Genomic DNA, 12,577 nt, shown 5'->3' on the forward strand with positions numbered 1-12,577 from the left:
CTTTCTGGAAAGTTAACAAACAACGATTGCGTAACGATACCGTTGCTATGATTCATTATTACAGAACAGGAAAGGATACGGAACGATGATATTTTATCATATCGGAATATTAACGATTTTAAAGCATTTTCTTCCTCCCACGTTTTTCCGTTAATTTTTACTTTAATTACAAAAAAAAAATCCCGCATAACTGCTAATTACTCCCCTCTTACAAATCGATACATGGCTTAATGATCGGGATTTTTTTCTAATAAACAGAATATTTAATTATTAATTATTCTCTTAAAATATTGAATGTTTGACGTTATTAATTACATTTAATATCATTATTATTTTCCTCCTATCTTTAATCACTCAAATATATATTTTTAATAGGAAAATATATGTACTTATTTAATTACGTTAACGGAATCCACTAGATGGCGACACTATATATGAAGTTTGATATGCTATTTCTCTATGTTTAGTTAACCTGAATTTTTAAATAAAATATTTTTGATTTTTATAAAATTATTCTTACCTGTAACTCGTTTTCTAAGACTTCCATCATGCCAGGATTCTAATTTATATAAAAATATATTTTTTATTTTATAAATTAAAAATATTTTTTTGATTTTCTTTTTAATTATTACTTGTATAAAAGTACTCACCGTATCTATCCAATTATTAAGCAATTTAGATACACTTTCGGCCTAAAAAAATCAAAACAGATAATTGTTAATTAGAAAAAATGACATTTAATGCATCTTCTTGGAGTAATTTTTCTTAAATGCTGCACTTTAATTACATGAATCACTCCATACTTAACTCTTATAGGATAATAACATTTAAATTTAGAGAAATTATTGTTACTTAATTATTCTATTATTCTATAAATACACTTTAAACTTATTATCTAATTTTTATTAATAGCTAGAAAAAATATATATTAAAAAATTAACAGGAAAAATTCTGTTTTACTCCTCCTTCCTGGCTGCAAATATTTTAAAAAAATTGATTTTTTTAAAGAAAAACAAGCAGAATTTTTTTTAATAAAAAACTTAAATTAAAATTATGAATTTTTTCTTTTATATTTGGCTTAAATCTGCGTAAAATACAAGAAAAACCACGTAAAAATTCATTGAATAGCAAAGCATAAGTACCGTTTTGTTTCTGTAAAATGTTTGCTATGAGTCGAACTTTCTGTTTGTCTTTCAAGACTTTTATCTAAATTAAATATTTAATGTAAATAATATGTCCTATCGAAAACATTAGCTCAATATCTATGTAAACTGGTGATTAAAATAAATCTTTTTTATTTATTTATTTATTATTTTTTTTTAAGGAGCATTTTACTTCTCTTTGAAAAGAATAAAGATGTATCTTAGTTTATCGTTAGGATAATTTGCATAATTAATTAATTCTGTAATAATATCGTTTATCTTATAAATTTTATCGTAAAGTTTGTAAATTCTATCTTGAATAAAATTCATTTGACGATGCTAAAAAGTTAATTAATGCCAAAGGGAAGATTCTATACAAACTTTATGACTACATCTTAATTAACATTTTAATAAAAATCTAAGTTATTTTAGTTAATTAATACTAAATTAACCTATCGAACTATACCCTAGATACATTTTATTATTCGAAATCGAATTTTTTAAATTAATTTCTAACGCGTTAAACATTGAAAGATCTCGACCTTTAAGAAGAAAAATGGCGGCTTTATCGATTACAAAATATTATTTTAATAATATTATATGTAAGTTATTTATATTATTATTAATTAAAATTAGATTAATTACGTAAAATTTACCTGTTCTTTTTGAATAAATTCTTCAGAATCTGCGAAAAGTTCTTCGTTTGATAAACGTCGTGGCCTTGCTTGATCGAGACTGTTATTTTGAGTAAGGTACGGATTATAGTTATAATCTTGCGGTGGGGTCGGATAACAATTCAAATCCTGACGTATTAAAGGATAATTATTGTTACGTTGTGGATTATTTACAGATGTATCTGAACTTGTGTCTTCGTCACTTATATCTGACCAGTAATTATTTTCTGGAGATGGAGTCGGAAAGTGGGTTAATTTCAACGAGTTATTATTATTAACTGTACAGTTATAATCCAAAGTGGTGTTCATATTATGACCCTATAATACAATATTAAATTATTTTAAGAGCTATTATGATAAATAAAGAGTGAATTACGCTTTAAAAACGGTATCTTACCTCATTAGAATAAATATTTGCTACATTATTTTGAGGTTCAGATGTGTTAACGTTTGCAGTGAACGTATCGTTCTGGCCATCAAACAAATCCTGTAAAAAGTATTTGAAGCAAATTAAACGCGAATATGCGAATATTTAAGTAGGCATATAGTTTTAGTAACGTAGTAATATAATAAATAAGAGGCAATTTTTTCTAATCATTTTTAATTAAATTATTACTTAATTGTTCGTAAGAATTACTAAATTACACTTTTAGATTCGTAGCAGTGTTTATTACAGCTCCAGATGATCTGTAAAGCTATTGCACCTTCATTAGGATTCCGTAAAGGCCTTCAAGGACGTATTAACACTTGCAGCTTAGAACTGCATTAATGCTTATTAAAATTACTCGTTTGCTTAAATTATTAATTAAAAATAAATAAAACTGCATTAAACGCAACAAACAAAATTACATAACTAGAATATTGCATGAAAATTTTTTGCCAATTCGAAGAGTCATGCAGTAAATGATTAATTAACTTTAATAAAATACGAATATTTTTCTTTTGTAAGCATTGCTCGTTAATGTATTGCTTTGTCGGCAAGTTTCGGCAGGTTTTGACCAACACACGCAACTTTCTCAAACACCTTAAGGGTTTCTCAGAAACAGAACGTTAGAACATTTGAACGCATTTGTGCATGCATGCATGTGACTCCCCAAACCTTGCAAAGGATACTAAATTTGCATATTTTTTCGATTATTATTAAATAAAATTCAATATAAATGCTGATTTAATTTAAAAATTCACTAATTTCAATGGAAAATATAGTTATGAGAGGGTGATGAAGTGTATAAGAGACTCGTTTGGGTAACAACACGTTTTCTTTCTGAAGGTCCTATAAATAATTTTATCACTAGACCCCATAGTGTTACCCGATTTCTTGCTTTTAGCCAAAATATCCGGTTTTTATGGGTCAACATTAGATGTAAAAGACCAATCTCTGGTCGAAAATAGGGATGATAACGTATTATATATCTGTTTCATCAGATATGCAAAGTGATTGGCTACCACAGATCAAAGTTTCCTCTAATTTTTTTTTTTTTTTGTAGATGAGCAAAACATATACTTCTCTGAGCAAAAAATTTTTCTGAGCACATATATAAAATCTTATTTTTTCCTATAAAAATTAAAATAATTAATTATAAAGTAGAGATTAAAATTCATTTTAAAACATACTTTTATACAAAATATTAGCTTTTGTCAATGATTTAATGTATTTAATCGAAATATACGCAGCAATAATCATGTTGCAGACAGAAAGAGAAATAAGTAAACAACAATTCAAATCAATGTGTGCATGCTCGCCTGCGCAGCACACAAATTCTCGTGTGCGCGGCAACAATTTGAGCAGTGTGCGGCTGCGCGGCTTNACCGATTTGAATTGTTGTTTACTTATTTCTCTTTCTGTCTGCAACATGATTATTGCTGCGTATATTTCGATTAAATACATTAAATCATTGACAAAAGCTAATATTTTGTATAAAAGTATGTTTTAAAATGAATTTTAATCTCTACTTTATAATTAATTATTTTAATTTTTATAGAAAAAAATAAGATTTTATATATATATATGCTCAGCAAAAATATTTTTTGCTCAGAGAAGTATATGTTCCACTCATCGACAAAAAAAAATTAGAGGGAATATTGGTTCTATGTACTGTACAAATCTATACAAATAATAATCAAACTGGTTAGTAATTCTAGTTTATACTTGCTCATTTCTGGAGAATCTCTCGCAGACCAAGTTTCAATCTAGCAAAGATCCTAAAACCCTTGCTCCTTTACTGACTAACGTTATGCAAACATTAAAGTATCTACAATAATTTACTTTATATAAATTTAATAATAAGTAATGTCTAATTAGCATTAATTAATTATTAATATTTCTACGTATAATTACTCGCATTATACTTAATTTATCATTCGTTAAGAACTAAATTATTAAATTTATTTGCAATTTTAAACATATATATATATATACGAGCCCTTATTAAGATTTGCAAAAGCCGAAATTTTATATTTAAACTAAATTAAATATAATAATTTACCTGATTTACATTGTTCCAATTGGTAATTTTACATTTCTATAACTAAGAATTGATATCTAAATGCATGAAATAACTAAAAAATCTTCTATATATATACTAAGTTATCTAACTTATCTGTGATAGCATTTCCCTTTTAAAGTTCTTCCCTACTAAAGCAAAACTATAACCAAAAACTCCTCACTAATAGGTACTGTACACAATCTCAAAGGTCAAATCAGTAATAAGCGTAACATAGAAGGACAGTCACGTGCCCTAGTGCAAATAATAATAATAATAATAATAATTTACAAGGCCCATAATGCTTATATTTTAAGTTTATTAACCGACCAGGCTCCTAAAGATCCGGACTTTATCTCCGTATTAAACCGGACCTCTGCCTCAATTACAAAAAATGATCGCATGCAAAGGCCTAGACTCGGGCATGCATGCAGGCCCGAGTCTAGGCCTTTATTAGTAATTTAGTATAAATTTAGTAAATAGCCAATATTTAGTAAAAATGATAAAAATCAAGTCTTACCGGAAAAAGATTTTGCATGCAATAAGGATCTTGTTCAAACTCTAATTCGGAAAAACTCGAGCGGGAAGAGCACATTTTGAAGGTGTAAACTGGTAAACTAATTGCTTGCAACTAACAATCCAAGATCTTCGTCTGGCCTTAAATATGTTCGCAGCCTTATAAGCCTGTAACGTCACATGCTGTGAAGAACAATACGGTTGATGAGCCCTGGCTAATTTAACTCGTTTTCGAATATTTTAACTATAACAATTGAAATTCCATAAATTTATATTATACTGTACAATATATGAATTAATTTTTAAATTTGCTCTCCAAAATTAATTTTTAATATAAATTATTATTTAAAAAAAAACAATGTAGATTAAATAAGCGCATTAAAATTTTGCAATTATTAATAATAGATATTTTTAATTAAATTTAATTAATTTTAATCAGGAAAATTGCATAAATTTTTAATTTTTATCATAAACTTGCAGCCTGGCTCAAAAGTGCAATTCAGTTTAACACCTCATAAACAACATGAATCAGCATGTCTTAAATAAAAGAAAGTCGAAATTAAGTTTAAATTATAATGACAAATCTATATACTTGTATTAACTTACTTATACTTACTTAATTGCTTAAAAAACAATCCTTAATTAAGCATAAATAATAGGAATTAAAGCTGAATGCACTTACAAATGTGCAGATTTTTATGCTGCGATGGAAACGTACTATATACAGTTTAAACCCACCAATATCCTAATTTCCGCTTTATTTCCGATATTAAAACTTATAACAAAAGATTTCCCACGATAAAAATGAAGTTTTTAACTGATTTTCCGCATCATTAATCCTTTATTGTTTTCTCTTTACATGATATTTCTTGTATACAGTAAGCTACGACTTGTAAAGTTGTGTTTATCTTTAGACCCATTGCAAATTTAATGAATAATTGAATAATTTATAAAGGAAATATGCAAATTAAACATTGAAGATAATATAAAAGTATATCCTTTTCGTTTCCACGTATCTAATTAAGAATATTTAACAAATATTTTAAATGAGAAGAGATAAACTTTTCTCCAAAGTTTGAAAATGTTTCGAATTATTCCTTAGATAAATATTATCAAAAGTTACAAGATAAATAAATCATTTTTAATTAATTTAATTCGAAATATTTATTTTTATTTTAGTAATTTCATTTATTAGTAGGAAACTTCTCTTGGATTTTAATTTAGATATGTTAATCTGAGAAAAATTGATGCGATTCTTATATTATTAATTCAATATGTTTATTTTAAAATAAGAATTTTTAATCTATGTTTAAATAATAAATAACTATCTTTAATTTCATTTTATTATATTAAAATTTTATATAATTTCTAACAAATTAAGGAAAATTTAATTGTGATAATTGCAAGTAGAAAGACGAAGAAAGAAGAAAATTGAGAGAGAGAGAGACGGTGCATCTGTAACTTATTAATGACTTATAATTAAAATCACGTTTAATTTTAATAAAAATATAATTTAATACAGTTAAATATGTTTAAAATTCTTGAAATTTTATTCTAAAATGCATTAAATTCGCCTTTTTTTTTTTATTTTGAAAAAGATTTTAATAATTTACATGTATTTATACTAAAACTGTAAGTCCATATTGTTATTTTCTTCAACATAAACGTATTTTCTAATCTCATAAAAATTTTCCTATAGTTAATTAATAATTCAAGAAAGTTCTTTTTAGATCAAAATTGCATCCATGTTTGCTCAGGGAGCAGAAACGAGCTTCGACATTATCTTTTCTCTTCTACAAGAAAGAAATTTTGACAGGTTTACTTCATATTTTGATGGATGGTTTCAAGTTTTGTCATTATTTATAACTCGCAAAACTCCGAAAGTGTAACCTGATAGACTATTTATTTATCAAACATAGGTTACATTGAATGGAAAATTTAATAAAACCGCGATGTTAGAATTAACGATAATAATTTACTTTAAAAAATAATTAATTTGCAAAAGATTTTAACGCCTAAAAACGTGGCAAACTTTAATAAAAAAAATATAAAAAAATCTCCTGGAACCATCTTCTAATTTATCTGAAAGCTCGTTTTAAATAAGTTTTAAGGAGATAATTTTTAAATTCTATTTATGAGAAAGCTTACTGAATTATAATTAATTTATCAAGATTAATAATCACTCAATAAAATTGCTGTGGACGTAACAGCTTAAAGTTAACGAAAAATTTCTTTTTTTAGCTATAATAATGCAAAAATCTTAAGTAAAATATAAGTAATAATAGGATTTTGATCATTTCTTACCATGCGAAAAGCTTAAAAATATAAATTTTTATTTAAAAAAAGACGTTAAAATAAGACTCATAAGCTCTTATATACTAAAATATACCAGTCTATCTCATAGATAATCAATAATTTGTTTATTTTTGATGCTCTGGTAGATTGCAAATTTCTTTAATTAAATATTGCTCATTTTAAACCATTTATATACATTTTTAACACTATTTTTATGCTTAAAAAACATTAATTAAGCATAATATAAAGCGAATTTAATCGAATTTTGCAATTTAATTACAATAAAATAATAGAAAATAATCTTTAAATATGCATTTTTATTTGCTGTATGATTTAGTTTTAAACATCAAATTTGAAAGGTTAAACAAAGGTTTAAGTGAATCATATGCAAGCAAAGAACCTCGTGACTCTTAGTCTCCAAATCATTACTGTCCAATTAGTTACAAAAGATTGTCACCCAACCCGTAAACACGTGAGCTTAAATAATATTCAAGGACTCTCGTAGAGAGAGATCCGTCAACCAATGTCTAGAGGAGACGTCTTGGTGCATATCTTTCTTGGAAGTTATATGAATTGTTTGTGACATCTAAGTGTTTTCGATACTGAAGCATTTAAATTAACATATAATATTATCTTCGATATTAAATATCAGTTCATTGTTTGGTGCAAAATTTTAGTTTTGTTTTAAATTAGCGAAAGAATTGTTCTCGTTTCGATTTTTATTTTGCTTATATATTAATAAAATTTCGTATTCTGTGCCAAGATACCGTCAAGTCGAGTGCTTATTTACATAAATGTAAGGCTAGTCATCCTTGTTAGAGATACAGATTTACGGGTTATGTAGACTTGTCATACAATTGAGAAACCTGAGGTCTTTTATAGCTTTTAATCTGGCCTGTTAAAATGTAAATTTAACATAAAAGTATGCTTTCCATTTCTTATATAATAAATAAATCTATCTGAATATAATTTATATCTGTTTTTGTGTTTATGTGTTCTTAAAGTGTACACTTACGCCGTTTACAATATAACATTCGGCTCTTCTGATTAACAAAGCTTTCCCATCTCTTGTTTATAATCTTCCAATTTTTAGATTTCAACGAATAATACATGCTAAATGTAAAATAATTATTTATTTATATGTAAATATTACAAACAAATACCAAAAAGCATGAAGTTGGTTCCTTTAACAATACATTTAAAGCAGTAAAAACATAAGAAACATTGTTTAAAATAATTTACTGAGGAACGGCCTTAAAATGGCCTTTACTTAGAGGTTACTTTTGTTTATAAATATATAAAAATTGTAAAAATAGCCGCTTTTTGAAGGTCACCGTTATTGCAAGTCCGGCTACACCAATATTAGCGTATATTGGGCCATTTTTAATCATTATAATCTTAATATTACTCATGAAGAATAACATCAATTTGATTTATCTAGGTTTGTTTACTAATAATTCCGATATAAACAATGTAAACATGTTGAAACAATTAAAAGTTGTTTTCATTTAATGCTTAATTAATCGGAGAGAACATAGTTTAAAGTTACTTAGAGATTGGAGGAAAATCTACTGTGACGAAATAGAAGTTTAGATGAGAAATAGATAAATGGTCAGTTTGTATTATCTATAACCAATCAGTAATCGTTATATAGAGGGATATTGTTTTTGTTTTTAAAAATTTTGTAAACATTTATCATTTAAATGTGTTTACATAGATTTTTATCTACGAAAACACAATCGAACAAATCAAATAAATTTATTATTTTTAATTTTATTAATACTGTATTAATAAAGTCTCGTATATTAGTATTACAGCAATACTAAACCAATGTATAAATATTGACAGTGTATAAAATTTGTGTATTTGTTTATTTACAATATAGTAGTACAGTAGTGACTAATGGGCATGCCATAAGTCACCCCAAAACAATAGAAACCCTAATAAAATTAGAACATTACATTATAAATAAATAATAAAACAATAAGCAAATTATATAAGATAATATATATTTTATAAATATTCTGAATCTTCCTTTTAAATTATTCCATAAAACCTCTTCTCTGATTAATTCTAACCAATTGTTCCATTTATAAAAATGTTATTAACTTGTATTAAGAATGTTACAGTAGTGTGAGATTTTTTTATTATTATTTTATTTAATTATTTATTAAAATAAAAATCTAAACTTTTACAATATGTAAAAAAGAGAACTAAAATGTGTAGTAGTTTGCAGTAGTGTGTATCTTCAACACATAGTAAGTGGTCCGAATGCCTAAATGACCTTTCATCTTAGAATCAATTATCATTAGCCTGTAAATTACCACATAATATGCTTTTCACACATTATAGTTAAGGGATGAGTAATGAAAAATTTCAAACAAACATATTTTTTTTATCATTGCATTTAACTTTTCCTCCTGGGATTATAAACTCGTTACTGTAGTAAGAATTAGTGAATAATAGGCTCGATCGACTTGATAAAGACAATCGATTTTTCTATTGTTTTTCGGTTGTAAACAGATTATTCGATTGTTTAAAACGATGAATAATCGTTTTTTTACAACCAATTGGGTTCAACACTAGTAAGAATAAAATTTAAACTAGGCACAGGACAGGGGCGGACTGGCCCTAAAATTTTTGTGTGGAAAATTTATTACCAGCCCAGCCCACAAATAAAAAAATGTATTTTTTTCTATTTATATTTAAATATATTCAAAATACAACATTGATAAAAATTACAATAATCACAAGTCTATATATTCTACAATATTAATTTTTTATTTAGAAGTTTGCTTTGTTGAGCAATAATATTAATGACATCATCAGAATGTATTTCGTTTAAAAAAAATCCTTCTCCACTGACATTAACACGAAGACTTCTAGATTTTCTTGCGAGATATTTATAAGTATCTTAGCCTGCTTTTAATTAATTTTAACATAGAAAAGCTTTGTTCACCGGACACTTGTGTTACAGACATAGATAGCAGATATCTGTATGCTTGACCAAGTATAGAATAAGCGCCACTTAACATGTTATATCTGAATATAATATATTATAACAACAAATAGAGCAATTTTTTCAAGCAATGCAGTAAGAGGATAAAATCGTATCTTTATTAGTTTCTACTTGATCATCAGTAGAATGTTCATTTTCGTTTAATTTTATAAAAGTTTCATTGACATTTTCCTTTAAAATATTCCATGACGATTTAAAATGTTGCAATTCTGAAATAATATTGTGTTGAGTAGCTACTGGATTAAACTGTATTAAAATACTGCTTAATTTTTGAAATGCGTTTTCAGGAATATTTAGTGATGGTCCCGTAAATTTTGGTCTAATGTGCTTTGAACTCGCTGTAAGATGACAGTCGAACTCTCCCCGGTTGCTCTCTCTCCCACTTTCCCTGATCTAGATCGAAGACGTGTGAATTTGGTCCGGGAATGCGACAATTAAATCGTCTTACACTCGTTCTTGTTTACGAAATAAATCACCGATTTATTAGCTTTAGCTCGACAACCAGTTTCCTATTGGAGAGGGGGTGAGGTCCCGGCCTCACACTACAAAATAGATTATTTTTAATTAAATCGTTTGGAATATAGAGAAATTATTATTGAATAACATTTTTTACTTACCTAAAATAAAGGAAATAATATAAGTGGCCATTAAATTTGTTATGACTACAATCATCGCTTTGGTGACTAGGTAAAAAACTAATAACTCGCATTTCTATAGTTTAGCATTAAGACTCATAGGAGTGATGAATAGTTTCTAGCAATGTAAACAAATGACCAATTTTCTCTGTTTAGAAGGTAGTTTTGATTATTTTTCTCCTAGGATGATTTCTGTTTGGGCTAATGTAGTGTTTGACTCAGATCGGCCGAACTAATTTAACTTCGGATAACGGTAGGGCCGGGTAAAACGATACAGGCCTACACATATATCTATATTATACACCTTACTTAACAAAAAAAATATATGAATTTTTTAAAATTAAACGTAACCAAACGGTACATTATGTACATATTTAGAAAAAACGGCCCAAATTGTATACGGCCCATGTGGAATTTTCCACATTTTCCACATGGCCAGTCCGTCTCTGGTCCAGGCTCCATGAAGCTATAGCATTCCACTGGTTTTCTCCACTGCTAACACCTAAATAGAAAACAATTTCCAATTAAAAGTCATTGTCAGAACGGATGCAGCTTCCTCGCGAACTAAGTACAGTGGAACCCCGGTTAACGAACGTAATCCGTTCCACGAGTCCGTTCGTTAACCGAATTGTTCGTTAACCGAAGCAATTTTTCCCATAGAAATTAATGCAAATACAATTAATCCGTTCTAGCCATCAGTATTTTTGTAATTTTATTTGTAAAATGGGTTTTCTTTAATGAAAATATAGGAAAACGTGCTCATAAACAGTCGATCTAGGTTAAATTTTCGGAAAAGGGGAAAGATTTGACGGGTATTAAAACATCACACACGATCGTTAAAGTTTTAAAATGACAGATAGCAGAAACAATAGGCTAAATTATGAGCAAAAGGCTTATAGGTTTATCAACAATCTCTGATCAGAGTCGACGAACAGGTGTCAAATAAACGCCTCGGAACAAACCTCGTGACCTGATCTGGTTTCGGTTTTCACCTGAAGACAAAGAAGAAAACAATCGGAAAGGGAGGAATGGGACACAGGACTAATCGTAAGGTGATATTCAAGGAAAAAATACATAAAAAACCCCGAATCTCAATGTCAAAACGCAGTTTTCCTAAAAATTCTATGGCGATTAATCTGTGTCGTCTTCATCTGGATTAAGCCTGAAGTCGTGCCCGCTAAAATTTGTGTTGTGTCTCGCGGACCGCTCCAGTCGTTGCAGCTCTGTCACCTACCATCGCTTCTGTGACCAAGCGAACCCATCTCGTCCGCTCTGGGGCTACGACTGATCATCTTGCACTATCGTAGGACCAGCGATACGCTACTCCTCAGTGCCGAGAGAAAATACTGTAGATGAGCCATTTCCAACTACCTCAAATATGTAAGCATCTTTCCGTTCTAATAAACGATTTTCACTGTAAAATACTTGTCATCTTTGTCTCCTCCGCCACCACCAACGTACGAATGGACCCTAGACCATCACCGACACACGATTAACTAATTTTCCCTAAAAGTCGGCAAGCTTACAAATTTGACACAAAAAGCGTTAAGTTCGTTGTCCGAATTTTGTTCGTTATCCGAGACAAAATTTTTGCAAAATAATAGTTCGGTAACTGATTTGTTACCAGGACCAGGACGTTCGTTAACCGGGGTTCCACTGTATGGGAAAATTCTCTCATCCTATTTCTTGGTCCTCTACATTTTCACCTTCACAAAAATAATGTTATGCCATTGTTCAATGTACTCCCATTATAAAGGTGAAAAATCTTTAGGCGGTTAAGCAGTGTGTTTAACGAGCGACCATAATTTATCCT

At 28.2% G+C, this 12,577-nt stretch overlaps 1 protein-coding gene across 1 annotated transcript; it reads right to left on the reverse strand.

Moving 5' to 3' along the window:
- Positions 1-463: 463 nt before the first annotated feature.
- Positions 464-2,201, reverse strand: LOC111623333. The gene is made up of 4 exons (XM_023365869.1): positions 1,799-2,201; positions 651-692; positions 521-559; positions 464-472 (listed from the first exon to the last, which is right to left on the reverse strand). Exons 1-4 carry the CDS (start codon positions 2,123-2,125, stop codon positions 464-466), a joined length of 417 nt encoding a protein of 138 aa, XP_023221637.1. The 5' UTR covers positions 2,126-2,201.
- Between the last annotated feature and the right edge of the window lie 10,376 nt (positions 2,202-12,577).

Source organism: Centruroides sculpturatus, unplaced genomic scaffold (genome assembly GCF_000671375.1).
Source record: "Centruroides sculpturatus isolate CEXI.00-Female unplaced genomic scaffold, Cexi_2.0 scaffold339, whole genome shotgun sequence".
Lineage (NCBI taxonomy): Eukaryota > Metazoa > Arthropoda > Arachnida > Scorpiones > Buthidae > Centruroides > Centruroides sculpturatus.

Coding starts and splice junctions, on each gene's coding strand:
- LOC111623333 (XM_023365869.1), bottom strand. CDS start 2,125: ATGAACACCACTTTGGATTATAACTGTACAGTTAATAATAATAACTCG. Junction 693..1,798: donor AATTTATTCAAAAAGAACAG/GTAAATTTTACG, acceptor TGATTTTTTTAG/GCCGAAAGTGTATCTAAATT. Junction 560..650: donor TTAATAATTGGATAGATACG/GTGAGTACTTTT, acceptor TATATAAATTAG/AATCCTGGCATGATGGAAGT.